Raw genomic sequence first — 25,616 nt, 5'->3', positions numbered from 1 at the left:
CTCATGATAGACTTCTGTTGAAAAGGGACAGCTACACACAGATTGAAATTTGGCCAGTTCCTGCTGAGCCGGCCGAATTTCGATCCATGTATGGCCATCTCAACTCTTCAGGACCCAAGTATCTATCCTAATCAAGCTGCAAATGATGTAGAATTCCTTATAGTAAGATCTCCTTGACCATGCCCAGTAAAAAACATGTTTCACGAAGTAATACCTCAAAACTGCTGCTTGCTGTGCCAGATATACCACTTTCAGAAGATATCCTGTTGCCAAGGCTGCAAAAGATAAGATTGATTAATTTTACCAATGAAGAGTTTGGCAATATAAAATGACATATAGTATATGAAGCAGTCTGGCAATAGCAGTAAAAAAGTAGTTTTTGATTTTCTCTGTTTCCTCAGTAGTTCTATTACTGTATGTTGATCCTGCAAGTAGATCTGTAATTTTCCACTTCCAGTAAAAGGCCAAGCTGACCAGCTTAAGTGTCAGCTACATAAATCTAAGCGTGTTCTTCATTTCTCTTTGCAAAGCAGTCTATACAAGAACAGGGCCCCCTAATAACTTTTTAATGGAAGATAGAGGTTTTAGGGGATGTAAGAGATGCTTTTAATGTAGGCACACAAAAGCTTCAAATAAATATATCAAGGGTTTTCAGTCTAATGTCACAGGAAGAGAATATAAGATCAGGAATTTCTCACTTGACACTAAAAATGTGAGGTCTCTGAGTGAGTATGGTCTTTATTTTGTTGGTTGCAGAATACGGACCCTTGAAAAGACAGCAAGGCTCTGCTTGAGGAACATGTTCAAGACACACTGAAGAGCTAGAAGAACCACAGCGTGCCTTTCAGAAAGTTACATAATAAAGACCTTAATAAACTAAACATTTTAGCCAATTAGTTGATATTCTATTGAGAGTTGATGATCTAATAAGATGTCTGAACCAGAAGGAGGGGGGAATGAATCTGAAAATATACCTAAAGGCTAAACATTTGTAAGTTCTGGATAGAGTGGAGAGGGATCCTGTTTTTATTGCTGTCTGTGCCCTGCTAGGGAGATTCAGTCTACTTATCCTGTTTACGGTTATCACTGAAAGTGAAAAAATACCAGATTTTGGGTTAACACCAGAACAGAAACAGGGGGAATCTTCCAATGGGAACACTAATCCTGTAACCCTGGTGACAATAAGACATTCCCTCACATTGGAAGGATGTCTTCTCACTTCCTGTTTTGGCTATGGGACAGGAAGTGAAGGGAAATCTCCCCAATGGGACACAGTGGGGGAAAAAATTAGAGAGTTTTGCCTTTAGTTCTACTATAAAGCTGGCCATACATGTTAAAAATTTTCCTCAGATGCATGAATGGGAGAAATTGATCATTTCCTCCATCCACACTAAATATGGTGCAAAAAGCAATTCCAGCTGGCAGATATTGTATTCGGTAATAAAGACACGCTACAAGAGAGACCAGAGTTGTAAAGATTAAGATCAACTTGTTGTTTAGGAGAAAAAAAGAGCACTTTCTGCTAAAGGCAGAACATTTTTACTTTAATGCATTCCCTGAATTAAGATTAAAAAATATCCTAGTAGTAGTATCATCCTTTCACCCCGCTATATACTTACCTGAGTCCTATCTTGATCTAGGGCTGTACCAGCAACGCTGGACTGTGCTCCTCTCCTTATAGGACATTCTGTAGAGTCAGCAGCAGGAGCCGATGGTCAATCAAATCCTGTAAGGAGGGAGGGCCAAGTCACACGGTGCGTCTATGGGTTCGGGAGCGTGCCTGCACATCTTCCCCCATAGTAAGTGGTTTTCTATGGAAGCAGACTCCATAGAGGAGAAGCGAACAGCACTGGCAATGGGAACCCAAAAGAAGAGGTTTGGGGCCGCTCTGTGCAATACCACCTCACAGAGCAAATAAATATAACATGTTTATTATTTAAGAAAAAAAGCAATCATTTACAACCGCTTTAATATCACAGAGGACTTTAAGAAGTTCACTGGATTAAAACTCAACATCCAAAAATATTCCACTTAGAAACCATCACTCCCGAGATCACTCCAAATGACTCCCCATTGATATAGGTGACCACCTTTAAATTCCAAGGAATTAAAATACATACATCCATGGCTAAAATTCACAATTTACATTTGTTACATTCTATGGAGACAAAATTGCAAAATTTCAACATTTCTCCCCTTAAATCTAGTTGGCCTAATAAACCTTTAAAAAAAAAAAAGATCTATCCTCCCAGGTTTTCTGTCTTCCATCTGACTTCACCATACATCCCAAATAAATATTTTATGGACTTTCATGGTTGAGCTCCATATTACCCTCCTACACTTGGAGTGACACCTCTCCCTGCATTAATAAGGCAGGATTGCAAGCCCCAAAGAGTATGGGCACTAGATTATTAGCACAGTGCATAATAACCTATTTTATAAACCCTCAATTGACTTTCATTAACGACTAGTTAAATTCCAGTGTTAAAAACATGGCTACTGTAGTGGCAGCTGTGGTGCAAGGCTCATGGAAAGGTTTGATAGAATATCCTATGCAGAGTACTAATAAACAGTTGCAATACTCCCTCTTACATGTGAACCCAATGATCTGGCATAGATCACAGAGAAAATGTAGAGAGGAAAGTATGACACTAGTTTGAGAAGATGTGGCATCCATAACTAAATGCCTTTTTCAATAATTGTAACTGACAAGCTATAAAGGCTACTTGTTAATGTTTTCCAGCTGAATATATAGTTGGTTCCACCATAAGGGAGAATGGAGGAGGACTGTGTGTATGTATATCTGTTAACTAGTCTGCTAGTTATTATTGGCCTGTTCCATGAATCTAGTTCTTTTGTGCTGTATATAGGTCTATTCCATATATCTTGAAAAGATAATAAAACATTTTTTTTAAATTAGAGGAAGAAATATAAATTTTGACAGAAAATACTAGGAAATGGGGAACATTGACAAGTATAAGTATCTCATCACATAGGTTGGAAAAATTAGTATCAAAGCAGTATACCAGGATGATCAATGAAAGTTGCTCTGTCCATGAGAGTGGAAGGGACCTGACATATTCCATAGGTTTCTTTCTCTATGTATTTCTGCTATGGGTTACTTGACTACCATACAACACTATTACAATATTTTATATCCTGAAGATATTGGTTCTCTAGCATACAAAGAAGTCTTCTGCAATTGGAAGTTAAAGGGGAACCTTGCACCAGTCCAGTATAAGCAACTGCCAAAATTATTGAACCAACAGTTCAAAAAGTGACATGAAAGTCAAAGCTCTGAATTCTAAAGTATTCCATGATCAAACCCATGAACATCTAAATCACCTAATTAATTTTGGAGATATAGTTAAAGAACAAGAAAATATAAGAGTGTAAATTCCTATAAGTAGGGCCCTCTTAATCCTCTTGTTTTGATTGTATTGTAGCATTTATAATGTAAAGCACTGCACAAACTGTTTCCACTATACAAGTCCTGTATAATAATAATATGCTGATTCTTCATCCCAGGCTTTCTGCTTTCCCATATCCACATGAACTTATTTATCTGTGCACTTACATGCCATCTGTTCCATGCCAATTGATAGCAGTCACAGTTATTTGGTTTGCCAGCTATTCAACAGAGCAAATTAGGCAAATTAGGGGGGCTGATGCAAGAATACAGAAAGCCTGGTAACTCATCAATTGTGAGTGGCTGTTTGGAGCAGGAGTGGCTGTTTGGAGCAGGAAATTGTAAATTAAGCACCTGTGGGGTAACTGATCTCCGTATGGGCAATAATTAGGATGTTGTGCATAGTTGGATGAAAGAATAATTCCAATCCTTTTGATCACTAGAAACAGTTCCCAATACACATCTGCACATCTTATACACAAACCACCTCTCTGGCCATACATTATAAAATGTTATTGTTCAATTTCTTTTAGATTTACCTTCAACTATGTAGTGCAAGGGCCTGCCTGATTGCATACAGTCAGGTCCATAAATATTAGGTCATGGACACAATTCTAACATTTTTGGCTCTATACACCACCACAATGGATTTGAAATGAAATGAACAAGATGTGCTTTAACTGCAGACTGTCAGCTTTAACTTGAGGGTATTTACATCCAAATCAGGTGAACGGTGTAGGAATTACAACAGTTTGCACATGTGCCTCCTACTCGTTAAGGGACCAAAAGTAATGGGACAGAATAATAATCATAAATCAAACTTTCACTTTTTAATATTTGGTTGCAAATCCTTCAATTACAGCCAGAAGTCTGGAAGGCATAGACATCACCAGATGGTGGGTTTCATCCATGGTGATGCTCTGCCAGGCCTCTACTGCAACTGTCTTCAGTTCCTGCTTGTTCTTGGGGCATTTTCCCTTCAGTTTTGTCTTCAGCAAGTGAAATGCATGCTCAATCGGATTCAGGTCAGGTGATTGACTTGGCCATTGCATAACATTCCACTTCTTTCCCTTAAAAAACTCTTTGGTTGCTTTTGCAGTATGCTTTGGGTCATTGTCCATCTGCACTGTGAAGCGGCGTCCAACGAGTTCTGAAGCATTTGGCTTAATATGAGCAGATAATATTGCCCGAAACACTTCAGAATTCATCCTGCTGCTTTTGTCAGCAGTCACATCATCAATAAATACAAGAGAACCAGTTCCATTGGCAGCCATACATGCCCACACCATGACACTACCACCACCATGCTTCACTGATGAGGTGGTATGCTTAGGATCATGAGCAGTTCCTTTCCTTCTCCATACTCTTCTCTTCCCATCACTCTGGTACAAGTTGATCTTGGTCTCATCTGTCCATAGGATGTTGTTCCAGAACTGTGAAGGCTTTTTTAGATGCCGTTTGGCAAACTCTAATCTGGCCTTCCTGTTTTTGAGGCTCACCAATGGTTTACATCTTGTGGTGAACCCTCTGTATTCACTCTGGTGAAGTCTTCTCTTGATTGTTGACATTCACACATACACCTACCTCATGGAGAGTGTTCTTGATCTGGCCAACTGTTGTGAAGGGTGTTTTCTTCACCAGGGAAAGAATTCTTCGGTCATCCACCACAGTTGTTTTCCGTGGTCTTCCGGGTCTTTTGGTGTTGCTGAGCTCACCGGTGTGTTCCTTCTTTTTAGGAATGTTCCAAACAGTTTTGGCCACGCCTAATGTTTTTGCTATCTCTCTGATGGGTTTGTTTTGCTTTTTCCAGCCTAATGATGGCTTGCTTCACTGATAGTGACAGCTCTTTGGATCTCATCTTGAGAGTTGACAGCAACAGATTCCAAATGCAAATAGCACACTTGAAATGAACTCTGGACCTTTTATCTGCTCATTGTAATTGGGATAATGAGGGAATAACACACACCTGGCCATGGAACAGCTGAGAAGCCAATTGTCCCATTACTTTTGGTCCCTTAACAAGTGGGAGGCACATATGCAAACTGTTGTAATTCCTACACCGTTCACCTGATTTGGCTGTAAATACCCTCAAATTAAAGCTGACAGTCGTTGTTCGTTTAATTTCAAATCCATTGTGGTGGTGTATAGAGCCAAACATGTTAGAATTGTGTCGATGTCCCAATATTTATGGACCTGACTGTACAAACTGAAAGTGTTTAGATTTGATCTCATAATTTATGGTTAAATCAGCCATATTGTGCATCATTATATGTCCATATATGACTGTTTTGACCAGCACAGGCAAACAAATCATTAAAACAAAAGGTTACTGCTTTATTTTTTTACAATGGTATATGCTATTTAAAAATAAAATAGGTTCTACCCATGCTAAGTTACATTATTCTTTAAATAATTTTAAGTATACTTAAAATATAAAAAGAGAAAAACAACAAATATAATACAACATAAAAATACCTCAAGATAGAAGATCTCTGGGAACCAGGCATGAAACCACTTGGGATTTCCTGAAATGAATATCAGCAGTATATTCAGAATCATACATAATATTTTAGCAGTATGTAAGGTCAGTTAATCTGGTGTCACATTAAAATAAATTCCAGTAAAATGAAACCCCTTCATTCCTTTGATTGGAATGCTTGACAAGAAGGCTTCATGTACACTGGGTGTTTGCTTTTCTCCTCTGAATGCCAGTGCTCCTGGAAGGAGAAAAGCTGCATATTCCACAATCGTTTAGGTAAGTTACTTTTTGTTAAAATAAAAATTCCAGGATGGTGTGAAAACCCCTAAAATGACCAATTTTTGGAAAGTACAAAGGTGTTCTATTTTTTTGCCATAATTATTTGGAACTGAACATGGTGGAATTGAGATGGTTAAAACATGGAGCTTGGTAATTGTGCACTAGATACAGCGTATACAAGTCATACACAGAGAGAAGAGGAGATGAAGGAGGTAATGTAGAGATCACATGGGAGACTGGAGATGAAGAGATTAATGTACAGATGTACAAGGTAAGGGAGATAAAGGGTTAAAATACAGGTCACAAAGAGGGGCACTAAGGCTAGTTTCACATCTGTGTGGGTGGTGCCACTGCAGATCCGCACGAAAATCCATGCAGCCGCACCACCCACACAGAGGAATGCGGACCAGTGGTGTGTGCCATTAGTTCTAATGGCACGCCGCCCACACTAAAAAATGCAACCTTACTGGGAGCACGTGCGGGCTGCGGTTTCCAAAGAAGTGCAGGGACTTCTTCCCTGCATGTCCCTGCGTGAACTCCGTTCATCCATCCATTCCAAAGAAAGAGGGACAATCCTACCCATATACCATTAAGTCTAATTAAGCTGACACAAGATTTTTATGACCTCACTTAACAGTTTGGTCATATACACCAGGTGAAAGAACAACCAGTGAAGGTGTATAATATTTTTTATGATTGGTGGACTGCACGGTTATATATTTTTTTGTATCACAGAAGTATCAAAGCCACAGACTTAATAAGAACATGTTTGCAGCAGTAATATAATTGCAGTGATATTGATATATATATTTTTTTGAAGCTGGACTCTTATTTAATTCATTTTTACTTTTTATTATTACAATTGGTAGTGGAGCGCGACACTATTTTTGACTGTATTCTCTATAACACAATGGTATGAGTATGTGTAGAGTGTTTTTTCACACAATTTTTTATTTTCACCATTACATTGGTTTCACATCAATTTTAGTATTATTTAATATTCAAAATATTTAAATATTCACTAGCACTTTGTATACACCATAGTAGCTCACAAGACCCCATATACTCTAGTTAGTACATTCATAACAGCTCTGCTTCTCTTCCTAGTGAGCTGTGACTGGCCCACAGCTGTCACATGATACATGGGGCCAATCACAGCACCCTGTACCATGTGACCAGCTGCAGCAAATCACAGATCACTATCCTGAGCTGTGAAAACTTAACTCATTCATGACAGTTCATGAATGAGTTACGTTCTGACAGCAAGCTTTGCATTGCAGAAGAAATGATCTTTATTTCTCCTTTTTTTTTTACACTTTGCTTTGCAGGAGAAATTATCTTTATTTCTCCTGCAAAGCAAAGTGTAAAAAAAAAAAAAAAATCCCTGATCACCTCCCACACACACACAGTAGTACAATTTTACTATAGTAACATTGTACTATTTTCACTCTTTTTTTTACTACTTGCCAACCTGTCTACCCACATTTTGCAGGCGAGCCGCAGCTCTTGACAAAGCAACGTAATCATGCGTCACTTCCTATTTTGGGATGTAAACGCACCTGCGCACTGCCCCCACACCCATTGGTCCAGGGAGAGAAGAGAGAACACAGCACCAAGTGAAAGCACCACTACATTTTACACGCATGTGTTAGATTAGCACATTTAGCCCTTTGAACGCCCCTATTAACCCTTTGATCACCCCATCAACCAGACAGTGCCATTAGTACAGTGTCCGTATACAATTTTTCACTGCTCACTGTATTCCTGCCACTAGCGACATCAGCGTTAGGGTCAGTAAGCGTCAGGGTCAGCTAGCGTTAGATTGCCTGCACACTATCGCACTCACGCTATAGGTTGCTGATCATCGCCATTACAAGTTTAGTGTTTGTACGGATCAATATATTGATCATGAACAGATCTGCACTAGTGCCTCCTTTGTATAGTGTCCACAAAAACGCAGTTAGCAGGATCAGCCCCGTTCGCTGCTAGCACTACCGCTTAGCCCCTCTGCTATTTTTCACGGAAGATTTGTATCAATTGATTGTGGGCCAAGGCAATTTATATGCACAACAATACATGGCCGCCCACCCAAATTCAGCTCTTGCCAGCCAATTTGCATTGAAACCTATCACAGTTTCTGAATTTAAAACTCTTTTGGGCCTAACCCTCAACATGGGCATTACAGAAAAGAATGAATTGTGGTCATGCTGATCCACAGAGCCAGTTCATCGTATGACCGTGTTCTCTGCTGTTACATATATGCCCAACATGGACCAGCAATGTACTGATACGTCGCTGGACTTTGAGTGGTTATACCGGGATGATACCTGCAGCTACAGGCATCATCCTGGTATTGTTTTTTTCAGCTGGTGGTCGGATTCCATGTAAAAATAATCCTAGTGGCCAATTAGCTGCTGAATTGTTTTTACCCCCCCCCCCCTCTTGCTGCCTTCCACAGTTTTCTTGGGCTCTCCTGTCCCACAGGGGAATCCGAGAATGCAGCTGGCAATTCCGCTGGCTGACCATAGGGCTGGTCAGAGACCAGAATGGCTTCAATCATCTCTATAGTCTAAGAAATCGGAAGCTACGAGCATTTCATCCCTTCAGTTTCGCAGGATATAAAAAGCGCCATTTGTAAATTGGGAAAGCATCTGATAACACCGATCTTGGTGAGATTAGATAATGTAAGGGCAGATGAGATATCTAGAGTCTGATAGACCCCAGATTTCTCAAAAAATAATATATGACAATGCCAATTGATGTTAGTGGGGATATTTGCATTCCCTGTGATAACATTTAAAGTGATCAAAAAAAAATTAAGGGGACAGTGTAAAAATAGTTAAAAAAATTTAAATTAAAATTAAAAAAAAGCACCCTTGCCCACCTGCGTGCGCAAGCGTTGACCCCCGTGCCGGTATGTAAACAGTGGTTGCACCATGCATGTGAGGTATTGTCGGAAACGTCAGATCAAGGACAGTAATTCTAGCACTAGACCTCCTGTGTAAATATAAATTGGTGACCTGTAAAGGCTTTTAAAGCGATAATAAAAATGTATGTACTTTGTTGCCATTGCACGGGCATGTCCAATTTTAAAGCATGTCATGTTTGGTATCTATTTACTCAGCATAACATCATCTTTTATATTTAATCAAACAATTGGGCAATATATTGTGTTTTTGTGCATTAAAATTCTAAACAGTGTATTTTTTTCAAAAGATTTGCATTTGAAAAATCGCTGTGCAAATACTGTGTGACGTAAAAAATTTTAACACCCACCGTTTTATTCTCTAGGGCCTCTGCTTTAAAAAATATATAGTGTTTGGAGGTTCAAAGTAATTTTCTAGCAAAAAAAATGTTTTTTCATGTGAGCAAAAAGTGTTGGAAAAGGCTTGGTCTTCAAGAGTGGGTGATGTGTGGTATAAGCTTCTAATGTTGGCCCTGAAATGCCAGGATAGTAGAATCAACCCCTCCAAATGACCCCTTTTTGGAAAGTAGACACTCCAAGGTATGAGGCATGGTGAGTGTTTTGCAGATCTAATTTGTTACTACACGTTTTTGGAAAATGAACGGGGGGAGGGGGGGGTTGTACTATCCTGGTATTTTAGAGCCTCTGAAACTGTGATAGGTAGTAGAGAAGTGATACGAGGAAATATGAAAGCCTGGATGTGGTCATTGGATTTTAGGGGCTTGTATGTAGCTAGGCTGCCAAAAAGTCTCTCACATGTGGTATCCCCATACTCGGGAGAAGTAGAAGAATGTCTTTTGAGGTGTTATTCCACATATACCCATGGCATGCATGAGCAATATATCATTAAAGTGAAAACAAAATTGTCATATTCAAGAAATTTGTGGCAAAAAAATACAAAATGTTCCATGGACTCAACATGCCTTTCTGCAAAATCCATGGGGTGTCTACTTTCCAAAAAGTGGTCATTTGGGGGGGGGGGGGGTTTGTACTGCCCAGGCATTTTAGCACCTCAAGAAATGTGATAGGCAGTCAGAAACTAAAACCTATGTAAATTCCAATATATACCATAGTTTATATAGTTTGTGATGTTATAACTACAAACCAATTAATATATATGTATTGAAGACATGTAGCAGAATACATTTTTGCCTAAATGTATGACTAACTTTGAGTTTATTGGATATATTTTATAACCAAAAGTGAAAAATATATTTTTTTTACAAAATTTTTGGTCTGTTTTTTTTTTATAGCGCAAAAAATAAAAACCGCAGAGGTGATCAAATACCACCAAAAGAAAGCTCTATTTGTCTGAAAAAAAGGACATAAATTTCGTTTGGGTACAGTATTGTACAACCGCACAATTAACAGTTGAAATAGCGCAGTGTCAAACAGCAAAAAAATGGCCAGGAAGGGGGGTAAATCCTCAGTAGGGCAAGTGGTTAAATCTTTTGGCTAAATGATCGTTGTGAATGATAAGGCAGGGGTTTAGCAGACTAGCAGGACACCATCATCACAAAGATGGACTATCAAAAATTTTAACACACCCATACAGATTTATACATTTTTGTTTTTACACAAAAACACTTTAAAACCTACCGGACAATTCCTAGGCGATTCCTTGAGTCCCATCCATGCAAGAAATGCAGCCTCTTTTTTAGCCAGCTTTTTTGTTGCATGTGGTTTACTTTCAGGATAAGCTTTGCCATCGATTTCTGCTCTGCAACTAAATCTGTAAATGAAGTTGTTGAGAACAATTAAATAATATGTCACAGCTGCTGCCCCCCCCCCCCCCCAGCCCCTTGCTCTGTCCCTGCTCTCTCTGAAGTCTCTCATCTGTGCCCCTCTCCACTCCTGCAAAGATGAAAGGTTGCCCCGGTTGCCTAGGTGACTAGGGGGTCCGACCAGTTTTAAGAAGCTGATGCCAGAGCTCCCAAAGTATTCACCGCTGTGTAGCTGACGGAAGGGGCCCGGAGTGTGGATGGGACCTTTTCTTGGCCAGGCTCGGCAGAGACCCAAGCCTGCCTAGGACCCCCCTTCTCCCAGAGCTGGGGAAGCATGTCCGCTAGACACAAGAGATCCGTGAGTACATGCTCTCTGCCTGCTTCACTTGAACTGTTCTTGTGCTGACCTCACACCAACCCACCCTGTTGGATTACTTGCTACAAAGACTCACACCAAACTCCCTGTTGGATTACTTGCTAGAGAGACTCTCCCTTGGCTCTCAGTGTTGGACTTTAAGTGTGTTGGTCCTTCTGTGTTGCCCTGGACTGGCGTATTCACCCTCCCTGCGAACTCCCCTATTCGGTGACTGTCATCTGTTTGCCTCAATAAAGCTTTGTGCGTTTACCATCTACTCTGTGTGTTCTGTCCCGCCTATGCTCCGTCACACTGGTTGGCAGCGGTGGGATCAGGACACTGAGGAGATGGCAAACAGCGAAAGCCAGCAGATCGGGGAACAGGCCCGGCCCAGCGAATACAGGAAGTGGACTGTGGCATATCTGCAGTAGATGGCCGAGCAGCTGTCCCTTACCTGGAGGGCCCTAGCCAAAGAGGATCTGGTCGCAGCCATTGAGGAAGCTGATCCCCAGGATGCCCCAGCAAGGGAGGAGAGCAGACCAACCCCAGCCTCCCCAGCACGCCATGACCCAGGGCCAAACCCCTGGCTTACTCGGGTGGAGGAAGAGATGGCACTCCTGGGGTCAGACGCCACGGCAGAGGACAAGCGAGAGGCTATCCAGAGGGCGCATGAAAGAGAGAGCCAAGGAAGCCACCGTGAGCTAAGCAGTCCTTCCAGCCCAAGGGCCGCGGGTTACTCCCTTCCCCGGGTCAGCCGCAAGGACTTTAAACCCTTCAACAAAGCCGCAGGGGATGTGGAGGGGTTCTTTCAGGACTTTGAGCAGCAGTGCCAGCTCATGGAGGTGCCAAGCACGGATTGGATATGGCACCTCGTGGGTCTGCTAGAAGGGGGTGCAGCTGCGGCCTACCGCACTCTGGATTATGTGGATGGCCAGGATTACGCCCGGGTCAAACAGACTGTGTTGGAGTATTACAACCAAAGAAGTGCACCGGGTGCGCTTCCATGACCTTCCCTGCCATGCGGACCCGTCCTATCGGATGTATGCACACAAGATGTCGCAGTCCTGTCGAAGGTGGCTAGAGGGAGAACAGGCCCGCACCGCAGACAAAATCATCCAAGCATTTCTGAAGGAGCAATTCTACAACCAATGTCCGGCGGAGGTGCCCTTACCACCCTTGCAAAGGCTGCTGCCCTGGCCGACGAGATCCTGGCCATCAAACCACATTGGAAATGGCGAGCCCCTGAGCTGCCAAAGGCCCTGCCCCCCACCACCTCTGTCAAAACGGGCCCCCGGCTACCACTGCCAAATCCGCAGGACCGCCATCCAGAGCCCAGTTCATGGGGCCCCCCAAGGACCGCTGCTGCTACGGGTGCAACCAGCTGGGGCACCTCCAACCCAACAGCCCCACCTCCTGAAGCTGTCGCTTTCCACGCCCAGTCCACTACCTGGAGCACTATTCCGCAGAAGAACCACTGCCTTCGCCTCCCAGCAAATGGATGGGCTTCCCAGAAGACAACCACTCCCGGGGGGTTTACAGTGTCCACCCCCCGGGGGGGCTACATACCCCGCCCAGAAACAGCGCCACCTGCAAGTCGTGCGGGTGGATGGGCAACCCGCCACCGGTTTTAAGGATACGGGGGCCTTCTTGACCATCGCCGACCCCCAAGTGATTCGGCCAGAAGCCATCCAACCCGGCCCTGGATTCACCATCGAGCTGATGTCAGGAGCCAGACATCATATCCCCAGAGCATCCGTACACCTCGACTATGGGTTCGGGGAGCAACAGTGCTAGATCGGCGTCATGGGCGGCCTCTTGGTGGATGTTCTGCTCGGCAACGACCTTGGGGAGCTACGATGCCAGTACGTCGGGGCGGTGACCCGGAGCCAAGCAGGTCGAGGTCCTCTTACAGACGAAGCCACAACGGGACCTTTCCCCAGCATGGACTCGGTGAGTGAACCCCCACCTGGCCCCGACCTTCCCCTGACCTGGGACAGGGAGACCTTCCAGCGGGAGATAGCCATAGACCCCACCTTGGCTAAATTTAGGACCCAGGCCACCGCAGGGCGGCAGGAGGGGGTGGAGACCAGCTTTGGTGGGAGCAGGGGCTGTTGTACCACGAGGCAGGCCCAAGCCGCCCAGGTCAACCCTCTGCTAGCTCCAAACAATTGATAGTGCCTAGACGGTTCAGGTTCCCGCTACTCCAGATAGCCCATGACATTCCAGTAGCCGGCCACCTGGGTAACAGGAGAACGGGGCTGCAGCTGACCCAAGCCTTCTACTGGCTGGGTATCACCCAGGACGTAGCCCACTTCTGTCAGACCTGTGACATCTGTCAGAGGAAGGGACACCCAGGGGATCACCCCAAGGCCCCGCTCTGCCCCTTACCCATCATTGACGAGCCCTTTCAGCGGGTAGCTGTAGATATCCTGGGACCCCTGGCCCGACCCAGTAAGTCCGGAAAGCGGTACCTTCTCACGGTGGTGGATTACGCTACTCGCTACCCCGAGGCTGTTCCCCTGTCCAGCATTTCCGCCCCTAAAGGGGCCGAGGCCCTAGTCACCGTTTTCTCCTGGGTGGGTTTCCCCAGCGAGATCTTGACTGACCAGGGTACCCAGTTCATGTCCGAGGTGCTCCAATCCCTCTGGCGCACATGCGGGGTACGGGCGATACGGACAACTCCCTATCACCCCCAAACCAATGGCCCCTGTGAGCGCTTCAATGGCACACTGAAGAGCATGCTATGGTCCTTCGTTGACGGGGAGGCGGACTGGGAGATGCTCCTCCCTCACCTGCTGTTTGCATATCGGGAGGTACCGCGAGAGTCAACGGGTTCTCCCCCTTCGAACTCCTGTACGGGCGGAAGGTCCGCTGTCCCCTATCCCTGCTTCGGGAGCATTGGGAAGGGCAGATAGAGGACACGGGTACCCCCGTCGTTCCCTACGTTCTCGAGCTGCGGGAGAGGCTGACCCGCCTGGCCACCATGGCCCACGACCACCTCCGAGCAGCCCAGACACACCAGAAGGTATGGTACGACCGCAAGGCACGCGGTTGCGAGTTCACTGAAGGGCAGCAGGTGCTCAATATCATCCCCAACCCCCAGAACAAGGTCCAGCACACCTGGGAAGGGCCCTACAAGGTCCTTCGCAAGTTAGACGAGACTAGCTACGTCATTAGCCTCGACGCCCGTGACCGCAAGCAACGCACGGTCCATATCAACATGTTGAAAGAGTACCACGACCGGACTCTACCCGTGCTAGCCATCTGCCCCGCCTCCACAGGCGGAGAAGATGAGGGAGCCCTGCCTGATCTCCTGCAAGCCACCAAGGCCGCCACTCCCTTAGATCAGATTCCCACGGGGGCTCAGCTAGCGGACCGGGCCGTCACCTTCTCGGCCACCCCAGGCCGCACCGGGTTAGCCCTCCACCACGTGGAGACCCACAGTCAGAAACTCATCCAGCAGGCCCCATACCGGGTCCTTGAATCCGTGAAGTCGGCCATCCGGGCTGAACTCTCCGAGATGCTCCAGCTCGGTATCATCCGACCCTCCCGCAGTTCTTGGCCTCCCCGGTGGTGCTGGTTCCAAAGAAGGATGGGACCACCTGCTTTTGCATGGACTACCAGAGGTTGAATGACTACACTGTCAGCGACGCCTACTCCATGCCCCGCATAGACGACCTGCTGGACCGTCTAGCTGGGGCCTGCTACGTTAGCACCCTAGACCTCAGCAAGGGTTACTGGCAAATCGCCCTCACAAAAGAGGGCGTGGAGCACTCCGCCTTTATTACCCCGTTCGGCCTGTACGAATTCCTCGTCATGCTCTTTGGCATGAAAAATGCCCCCGCCACCTTTTAACGGGTCGTGGACCAGCTACTAGAGGGATGTCAAGAGTTCACGAGCGCCTACCTAGATGACATAGCCATCCTTAGCAACACGTGGGAGGAGCACCTGGCCCACGTGGGGGCCATCCTAGACCGCATCTGCAGGGCCGGGCTGACAGTGAGACCAGACAAGTGCCAGTTTGGAATGGCTGAGGTACAGTACCTCGGGCACAGAGTGGGGGGGGGGCACTGAAACCTGAACCAGCAAAGGTTCAGGCCATTTATGACTGGCCCACCCCCCAGACCAAGAAGCAAGTGATGGCTTTCCTCAGCACTGCCGGCTGCTACCGTAAATTTGTGCCTAATTTCAGCTCCACGGCCCAGCCCCTGTCCAACCTGACCCGAAAGAACAGACCCCGGATGGTGACCTGGACCTCGGCCTGTGAATGAGCCTTCCGTGACCTCAAAGCTGCCCTGGCAAGCAACCCCGTCCTGGCCGCCCCTGACCACAACAGACGCTTCCTTGTGCAGACAGACGCAGAGTTCACCATCATCACCGATCACAGCCCCCTCACATGGCTGAACCGGGTGTCCGGGGACAACGGGCGCCTCCTTAGGTAGAGCCTCGCCCTCCAGCCTTATAATTCCACCATTCGATATAGACGGGGAAGCCAATACCAAAATGCAGACGGCCTTTCCCGGCCAACAAGATCCACAGTAGCTAAGTCAGGGCCCACAGGTGCCTTCAAGGGAACCCGGCTGGGTCCCCCTTGCCGGCACTTGTGAAATGGAAGGGGGAGGAGTGTCACAGCTGCCCCCCCCTCTCAGCCCCTTGCTCTGTCCCTGCTCTTTCTGCCGTCTCTCATACATGCCCCTCTCCCCTCCTGCAAAGATGAAAGGCATTCTTAAGACAAGCTGGAGCCACGCTACCTCCACCCCCCCCTCCCTCGGTTGCCTAGGTGACTAGGGGGTCCGACCAGTTTTAAGAAGCTGATGCCAGAGCTCCCGAGGTATTCACCGCTGTGTAGCTGACGGAAGGGGCCCGGGCTGCAGCTGGGACCTTTTCGTGGCCAGGCTCGGCAGAGACCCAAGGCTGCCTAGGACTCCCCTTCCCCCAGAGCTTGGGAAGACTGTCTGCTAGACACCAGAGATCCGTGAGTACATGCTCTCTGCCTGCTTCACTTGAACTGTTCTTGTGCTGACCTCACACCAACCCCCCCTGTTGGATTACTTGCTACAGAGACTCACACCAAACTCCCTGTTGGATTACTTGCTAGAGAGACTCTCCCTTGGCTCTCGGTGTTGGACTTTAAGTGTGTTGGTCCTTCCATGTCGCCCTGGACTGGTGTATTCACCCTCCCTGCAAACTCCCCTATTCGGTGACTGTCATCTGTTTGCCTCAATAAAGCTTTGTGCGTTTACCATCTACTCTGTGTGTTCTGTCCTGCCTACGCTCTGTCACATAATAATCTAAAGAAAAAAAATAGCCTCAAAATACATAAAAGAAAGAACAAATAATAGTTGTAGGCTCATTCACTACATCGCAGGACCTATATTTAGCCAGAAATAGGAATAAAAGCTTTTTCTTAAAATTGTACAAAGAGCTATTATTCGAATGTTCATATGCAGTTCAGTTATCTGCTGAATACAACATTTAAAATTCAGGATATTACCTGCATTGTTATCCAGTGTTTTAGATCGTTTTGTCTTGTCACAAAATCAGTATCCTTTAAAAGCTTTTCCTACTTCAATTAGTATTTTAAAGACAACCATTTTCCCAAACTGTACTATGGTCTGCTTAACACCACACACATGAAGTGCTCTGATATTCCTTATCTCCTATACACAGTAAACAATGAAATGTGACTGAAAAGATATGTACTCCGTTTTGCCAATTGTATGGCTTTCATTATTTTTCTTGAACTATAATTAAAATGGAAGTGTCTCATGGAGCTCCTGACACTGATCTGCACATCGATGCTAATACCGGTACTCTCACCTGCTGCTACTCACTCAGGCTGCTTCCTACGGGTTCTGGGACACCATGAGGCACTGCAGACAAGCCCAAAGATGCAGTGAGTAAGTCTGTGAGATCCCTCTCATACTGTAGAGGCATAATGTCTCCTATGCTCCCAATAGCTACCTAGCCATCTACTGGCTCTCTGGACGATGTCTGGATCTTCATCTTCCTTTGCTGGTTCCACCTGCTTGGAGTGTCATTCCAATCCTGCTTCGCAGACTAGCTAAATAGTTGGCACCCTATATTACCTCACCTGGCACATCTTGCAGCCCTTCCAGTGGTAAATGCTGCATCCCAGATGCTGACAGGATTCCACCACCTGCTTTTTGCCATTTTTCGGCTGTTTTGTTTTTTTGTTGACTTATTTAAGACTTTATCATTTCTATCTGATCTTTGGTTTGGTGCCGTTGCACTCAGGTACATCCACAGGTTGCAATTATGGGTTCTGGCACGCATCCTCTATTGTTGCTTCTGGCTACTAGGGCCAAATGCTTGTGTACCCCACTCCCGGAGATGTGGTACTCAGAGAAATTCCCAGCGGTACCAAGATGAGCTTTGCTGCCTATACATTGATGGGTCTGATCATGTTTGCTTCTTAGTTAACAGTTGGCAGATAATAATCTTGTAGAATGTTAGCGGTTATGCGTGACCCAGTAAAACGTACTATGGTCACTTCACTATTGCATAAATATCAGCTTGCCATTATTTGCTTACAAGAAACTCAACTAACGCATGATGTTCTTAACTGTATGTCTCACCGCTGAGTGGGATATGCCTGCCACTCAGTTCACACCTCCTACTCACATAGCATAAGCCTCTTGATGCACCATCAAATTAGCTTTAAGGTCTTGGCACATGAAGATACATACTGAGGGTAGATATATCTTTCTCCACTGCAAGATTTTTCAAGTTGCTTGTATCCTCGCCTTTGTGATCGCCTTTGTGATCTCTGTCTAGTTTCTGTTAACTGTGCAGCTCTGGTCTCTAAATTACAATATGCCACTAGAATGATTTCTGATCACTCCCCCCTGGTTGCGTGGCTCACCGCTCGCCCTAAAACCACCCTACTTAAAGTCTCCAGGAAACTTAACCCTTTTTAGCTTAAATTGCTCCAAGATCAAGCAGCAGTTGAATGTAATATTGCTAATAACTTTCTTTGGCATGGATTTCAGAGACCCTCTACTATGCTGGGAAGCTTTCAAATGTTATCTTAGGGGTCTCTTCATCTCAGAAATTTAGCCGGTGCAAAACGCAACCAGGGAATATGGGCGAAAGGTCACCCAAGGGTTGGTGAGGTTGAAGGCCAATATATTTCAGACCCCTCTCCAGCACATCAGGAGGCGTGGCTAGAGCCCAAAAACTGCTTAAACAACTGTAGGTTACAGCAGTGAAACGGGAAAGAGTTTTTTAAAAAATAGGCTTTTTATGAGGAGGGCAAGCAGACAGCATGCCTTTTGGCCAAAATTGTTAAAGCCCAATAAAGAATATCTCCTATCTCCGCTTTATGCAAACTGAATAATTGCCCTTATTTAATAATGGGTGAACTAGTGTGTTTCTTTACAGAACTATACCAGCCTAAAGTGCAGCCCTCTCTGACTGACCTCCTGATCTTCTTAGATCAGATTGTTCTCCCAAAACTCTCCATCGCACATAAATGCTCACTTGACTTCCCTGTTAAGGTGGAGGAGATAGTAACTGCCATCTCTTCCTTTCCAAATTGCAAGGCACTGGGGGTGGATGGGCTACCCGTTGAGGTTTATAAGATGTATGCAGATATTTGAGCCCCACAGTTATTGAAGATGTATCAGGCTGCCCCAGAAAGAGGCTGCCTACCGGATTCTATCAACAGAGCAAACATTGTGTTAATATTATAACCTGGTAATTCTCCCACAGACCCTAGCTCCTATAGACCTATTTTATTATTACCTATCGACGTTAAGATCTTAGCCAAAATACTCTTTACTCGTCTGAACAAATTCATTGCCACTATAATCCAGGCTGATCAATCTGGCTTTATGACACTAAAATCTACAGCAATTAATATTATGAGGGTCTTCCTAAATATGCAAACACAATCAGATAATATGGGATACTGTGCACTCCTCTCAGACAGCAATAAGGTGTTGGACAGCATGGAGTGGCCATACCTCTGGTATACACTGCAGCTCTTTGGCTTTCAGGACAGATTCATCTCCTGGGTTAAACTGCTATACCATGCTCCTGTTGCTTCCATTCGGGAGGGAGGCAGGTTCTCCCAGGCTTTCAGATTGGGTAGATGGACATGGCAGGGGTGCCCCCTTTCCCCCCTCCTGTTTTTCTATGACTATTGAGCCTTTGGCTGCAATAATTAGGACAAATGACAAAATAGTTGGTTTTCACTATGGGTCACTGCATGAGAAAATCACCCTATATGCAGATGACATGCTCCTATTTCTAGGTGACACTGATACCTCACTGAGAGAGGTCATGGTGGTAATAACCTCTTTTAGCCTCTACTCTGGTTTGAAAATTAATTGGGTGAAATCTGCCCTCCTACCAATAGATGGTGTGGTTTCCCAGTCTTTATCCACTTTCTGCCCTGTCCCTGTGGTACAGTCATTTAAGTACCTTGGAGTACATATATTCCAACCATTACAGATTATTGTGAATTTAACATCATACCCCTCCTCCATCTCTTTAAGACTAAAATTAAGATTTGGAATAGGCTTTGGCTCTCCTTGATTGGTAGGGCCAACCTTATAAAAATGATTTGTATGCCCCAATTACTTTACTTTATCCACAACTTCCCTGTAGTGATCCCCTTATATATTTTTAGACTGGTTAACTCTATCTTCCAGACTTTACTCTGCAAAGGTAAATCTCCCAGAATCAAACTTGAGTAGTTTCAGCTCCCCAAAGATAGAGGTAGGGTGGATCTGCCCAACCCGTGGCTATACTATCTGGCTGCTCAACTGCAGCATTTCATTGTGGCCTTCATGTCAAGGCAGGGTGTCACTACTCAGTGGTCTTCCTCTGTCCACTATATTATGCAACACCATATGAAAACCTTAGATATTCCTGATTCATCTTCTTTTTAGTCATCTAATAAGACATTTCCCACTGACTCACTAATCCAGAAGGTCAAGCTCAGGGTGCGAGCCCTTCAGGGAGTACAGGGATTCACTGAATAGAGTCCCATCTGGCACAATCCAACTTATGGGGAATGAGGAAGCAATACGGAATAACTTACCTGAAGCAGATCTTCAGCAATGGATCTCTCCTTCCCTTTACTGATCTATGTGCTGTGTTCTGCCTCCCTTCGACACTGAGGTTTTCCTATCTTCAGCTTCGCCATGCTGTCTGAGCCCAGGGCCCTATGACCAACTGGCCCTTATCCCCCACATCCATCTTTCGCTATGTTCAATCAGTAAAGGATACAAATGGCTTCATATACAGGTGTTTTGACATGCTGCTTTCCCATACCTAGAAGGTCATCCCTGCAAGGCTAAGGAGCAATGGGAGCAGGATGTAGCCCCATTGGATGAGGAGTTGTGGGATAATGCATTGGAATCTGTCTTGCTTAGCTCCCTCAATACCAGTCAAAAGCTGTCGCAATTATACATACTTCTTCATGTCCATTACACCCCTTTCAAGCTCAATTGAATGGGTCTCCTCCAGTCTCCTCTCTGTACTAGATGTGCTACTGCTCATGGGGACAATATTGACCTACTATGGTGCAGTCCCAAACTTCATCGGTACTGGGCAGATATTTTTGCCGACGTACATGCAGTCTTCCACATTACTGTCTCTCTTGAACTTACCCGCTGCTTTCTGTGTATACTAGACGATCTCCCATTAACTGACTCCCAAATGGCTGCAGTTAATAGGGCCCTGTTTCAGGCTCGTAGGCTTATCCTCGAACATAGGAAGTGTAATATTTATTTATTAATTTCAGGTACTTATATAGCGCTGTCAATTTACGCAGCACTTTACAAATATATATTGCACATTTACATCAGTTCCTAACCCTCATGGGGCGTACAATCTAAGGTCCCTAACTCACATTCATACATGCACATACTAGGGCCAATTTACACAGGATCCAATTAATCTACCAGCATGTCTTTGGTGTCTGGGAGGAAACCTGAGTACCCAGAGGAAACCCACGCAGGCACAGGAAGAACATGCAAACTCCAGGCAGGGGGTGCTGTGGTTGGGATTCGAACCAAGGACCTTAGTACTGCCAGGCGGAAGTCCTAACTATTTAGCCACTGTGCTGTGCTCCCACTCAAAGAATCGGTTAGGTACGTGGGCATTACACTCAGATTAGAGTAAAATCATTTTTCGGCACAGAGGCTGCCCAGGAAAATTTAACAATCTATGTCAGGACTGGTTAGCTGTTCCAGGCCTTGCGCCTACTGATTTGGTGATGGACAGGCTGTTGATTTAATTATATACAGGTATTATTTTCTTTTCTTTGTGATGCATCAATGCTTTTGAACGCATTTCATTGACATGCCTAAAGGCTGTACTTATTTATGTTTCTTGGATGTACCTCAATAAACTTTATTGAGGATTTAAAACTTATTTAAGTATAATTATTTGTATTGAATTATACTTTTAAATGTACATAGACAATACAGGTTTCAGAGTAGATTTTGCATTACAAAGCATAGAAAGCCAAAAAATTAATGACATAAGGACATCAACTTGTCAACATGTTACTATGGTAGACCAGTGGGCAAGGATAACTGTTTGATGGGTAAGTCAGAAGGTAAACAGGAGATAAATTGCAGCTTAAAGAGAGAAATAATGGATAAGCGCTAGGGGAAGAAGCAGGACTGCCATTGGGTCTGCCCTAACCTAAAAGATAAAGATATCCTGATCGAATCCCACAGGTAAAAATCAAGATGTCCATGGATGCCACAGAGAGGAATTTGTCCATTTAGTCATTAGGTTTGGCTTCTATCATCATGTAAAAGGACTAAATTAATCCTAGATTTAAATGGGGGATTTCCAGGCTTTGGCAATTGTTTGAAAACGAACTCTCTTGCGCTCTATGGCCCAACACGGGGTAGGTAGATGGAGTCAGGACTTGGAAGTTTCTACCACCAGTGCATATGGGGTTGTGCAGCTCCAAACAAGGCTGGGGAAGCCCGACCAATACTGTGAAGCGAAAACAAACAAAGAGTGCACCAACCTTGCGCATTACCTCAGTAAGCCAAAAATGTATTAATTACAGAATAATACTCACAAACACTGAAGTATATCATGCATGTAAGTCCTCAAAGGGACTAAGGATAAAAGCAGCCTGCACAAGTCCCATCAGAGGAGTGGACACTCAGGGAACAGCTGACGTGTTTCGAAGGACGAACCTTCTTCATCAGAGCGCAGGCTGCTTTTATCCTTAGTCCCTTTGAGGACTTACATGCATGATATACTTCAGTGTTTGTGAGTATTATTCTGTAATTAATAAATTTTTGGCTTACTGAGGTAATGCGCAAGGTTGGTGCGCTCTTTGTTTGTTTTCGCTTCACAGTTTTGGCAATTGTTTGTTGTACTGCCATTAAGAAATGGAAAATCAGTTTAAAAACCAAGTTTGCATATGGCCAGGGGGTTTGAGATTCAAAAGGGTGTGTTGGGCTAAAAAGGGAACAGGTGAGAGTACTAGCTTGGAGACCATTTGAAAGATATCCTTCCAGAACTGGTGCACTACAGGACAGGTACACCATAACCATTAAGGAAAGTTCCCACTTGGCCACATCTTTGAAAACATTGAGTAGAGTAACAGGGTACATAGTGGGCAATTCCAGAGTGAACCATGGTACCATCTTGTCATGGCTATAAAGTTGGTCTCTACCGCCAATACATTAGCTGAACAGGATTTGGCTGTCTTACATATTTGGATTCCAGTCATGCACATCCACATCTAGTCGACAAACTGATGATCATTTTTGAGTGTCAGAAGGAAGGTGTTGGGTAGAGGGTGCCAGGAGCATTGAGTATAAGTGGGAAATTAAGTGTGTCTACTTTCCCATAATATCATGCTCAACTTTAAAATGACACTAAACTCTGGTTAAAAAAAAAAGAAGAAAATATTAATTATGTATGCATTCTTACCTCAGAAAGTAACTTCTATTGCCCTCAACCTCCTACAAATCTCCAGTTTCTTGTTAGACGGTGGCTACGTTCTTTCTCCATGGTCGCACTGTATGTAGAAATTTAGCACCCTCTCTTGCTTGCTCCCAGAATGGACTAAGGACTATGGGATCTGTAGTGTGCACAGAGCAGTGCACATGACTGCAACTAACATGCGCTGCTTGTTCCAAACAATCAGAAGTGAGAAGAGAAAGAGAGCTTTGGGAGCCCACACAGGAAGTTACAGGAGGCAGAAAAATACCATACAAATTTAATGAACAGAAGACTACAGGGCCGTTAAGCAGTGCACATGAATGAATTATATTTGGAGAGATAGGATATTGTTTAGTGTCACTTTAAAATAATCCTTTCCATCCGAAGTTTGTAAGCTTTATACAAAATTTTAAAAAACTTGCAGTTCCTCAGTGTATACTATTTCACAACATGCAATTGTAGGGAAAATGCCAACTTATATACTGTACATGCCAAAATAAATAAAAAGAAATCACGCTAAAGGAGCCAGACAGCAGCTGGCATAACAATCAGATAAATTGTGCAACAAATGTAAATTTAAAAATGCCGCACTAATCACATATAACATGCATGTAATATTGAAAGATACAAATCTTAGTGCCAACACAAAAGTAATAAAAGTGATAGTCCCAAATATGCAAACACAGTCCCAAGTGATGAATGAAATCATAAAAGATCTTGTGTTCTTTAAATCAGTTGATGCTCCAGCTCCAGACACCGATAATACCTTTATAATGTAAGAAGACTCTTTCCAGAGCTAGTGGACCCTTTCCTAGTAGAGTCACACTCACCTGTGTGAAAATAAAAAACCACCTCCGGGTCTCCACCCTTGGTCTCCCACATCTGTATGCAAAGGGTTCTCCACCATAACATGAATATAAAGTTGGAAAAGCCACAAAGCGTAAAACCATATGAAAAAAATTCATTTAAGTGTAACTTTTCCCTTAGTGACCCCTCCTTGATAAAATGATGCAGGGATTTACAAAAAAGGCATTCCCTGTCAAAGGGCATCCGCAAGAGTCGTTTCTTATACTAAAGCTACCCAGGCCAACACTTGAGCCAAAGAGACCAGGGGCGGGCAACAAAACAGGTAAAAAAAAAAAAACAGCATCAACTGGCCCAGGGGAAAAAAACAAGATCAACAGACACCAACAGAAAGTTGACAGCATAAGTACCATGTAGCTTGAGTATGGATTAGCAGAAAAAACAGGTCCTGTGACTTGTTGGTAAGGTTGAATAAAGACACCAGTCATCAGACTTGTGCTGGATGCTGTAAAAGGCCAAAGGATCCCTATACTTTTGTAAGAAAAGGTTCAGGTAGGAAAAGAGGGATTCATTCCCTGAGGGAATAAGCGCTAGAAAAAAAGGGGATAATAGCCACCCTGCTGGGTAGAAGAGGATCCTGTAGAGCAGGGGTGTCATATTCAATTTAATTGCGTGCCACATCAGCATGATTCTTGCCCTCAAAGGGCCAGTTGTATTTGTAAGACTAGATGCCCAAAGCACCCCACCCCCTTACATCAGATATCATGAGACCCCCATCTTCAAAAGTCAAGAGTCAAGATTCCCACCATCCCTCCCTTATATCACAAGAAGCTGGTGGCAGAGCTGGGAAGCAGAAAGTGCAGGGTCTGGATGATGAGCAGAGGAGGCATGGAGTCAGTCTGCTGAATGCTGAAACCATGGAAGACAGAGATGCGGCACAGAGAGGTACAGGATCTGTGGGGGAGTTGAGACAAGCCTCTACATGGCTGCATGGAAAAGAGCAGGATCTGGCAGAGGAGTTCTGTCCTCCTCTCTGCTGCTAACTGCTGAGACAAGGTGGGGATGGAGACAAGGGGGGCGTGCCGCAGCTGCAGGGGAGGTGCAAGGGCCACATGAAATGACCTGATGGACTTGATTTGGACCACAGGCTTTATGTTTGACACAGGGTCTGCCCTGTTAGGAACTGAAGAGGAGTCAGTTCGCTAGGCAACATGTGGCTGGCAGGCATAGATGACAGTCCTGAAAGCAAACAATACAGGCCAACTGCAGGGTTTGGTACAGTTCCCAAGATTTGCATTGAGGGTAACAAATTTGGAAATTTGGAAACTGTAAGTGAGCGCCAAAGTGATAAGCAGTCAGAATTTAAAAAGAGGTGTCAGTCAAGGAAGGAAAAACCTTTGAAAATGAAAAACAATTCTTCTTCAACAGGAGAAAGGGTCCATTACCTAAGGACACTAGCAAAAAATTAGAGCATCAGAGAGTCTGCAGGGTTACATGGGTACACTATGGGCAGTTCCCAGCAAAGCTTTTGCCAGTGTCCAATCAACTGAAAGTAGCGACATATAACCCATGGTCTACAATCAATTCCTGTACCCGGTACTGTTTGATCAAGATAAGAGATTTACTTCTTTCAAATGAGAGAAGACATC

The 25,616-nt window shown here is 44.5% G+C and overlaps 1 protein-coding gene across 2 annotated transcripts in view; it reads right to left on the bottom strand.

Annotated features, from left to right (window-relative positions):
* Window positions 1–25,616, bottom strand: part of LOC149448845 (interferon-induced, double-stranded RNA-activated protein kinase-like) — a 143,769-nt gene that overhangs the window by 57,799 nt on the left and 60,354 nt on the right. For both annotated transcript variants that reach the window (XM_089694188.1, XM_089694189.1), the window contains exons 14-16: window positions 10,732–10,864; window positions 5,885–5,934; window positions 215–275 (exon numbers count right to left, since the gene is read on the bottom strand). In XM_089694188.1, coding sequence (XP_089550314.1) covers window positions 215–275; window positions 5,885–5,934; window positions 10,732–10,864 — 244 coding nt within the window. The remainder of the gene's footprint in view (window positions 1–214; window positions 276–5,884; window positions 5,935–10,731; window positions 10,865–25,616) is intronic.

This window comes from Staurois parvus, unplaced genomic scaffold, assembly GCF_062004578.1.
Source record: "Staurois parvus isolate SC_StPar_1 unplaced genomic scaffold, SC_StPar_1.0 ptg000655l, whole genome shotgun sequence".
In the NCBI taxonomy this organism is placed as follows: Eukaryota; Metazoa; Chordata; class Amphibia; order Anura; family Ranidae; genus Staurois; species Staurois parvus.
Note: the sequence above shows the minus strand (reverse complement) of the source record. Positions and strands in the feature narration are given on the sequence as shown.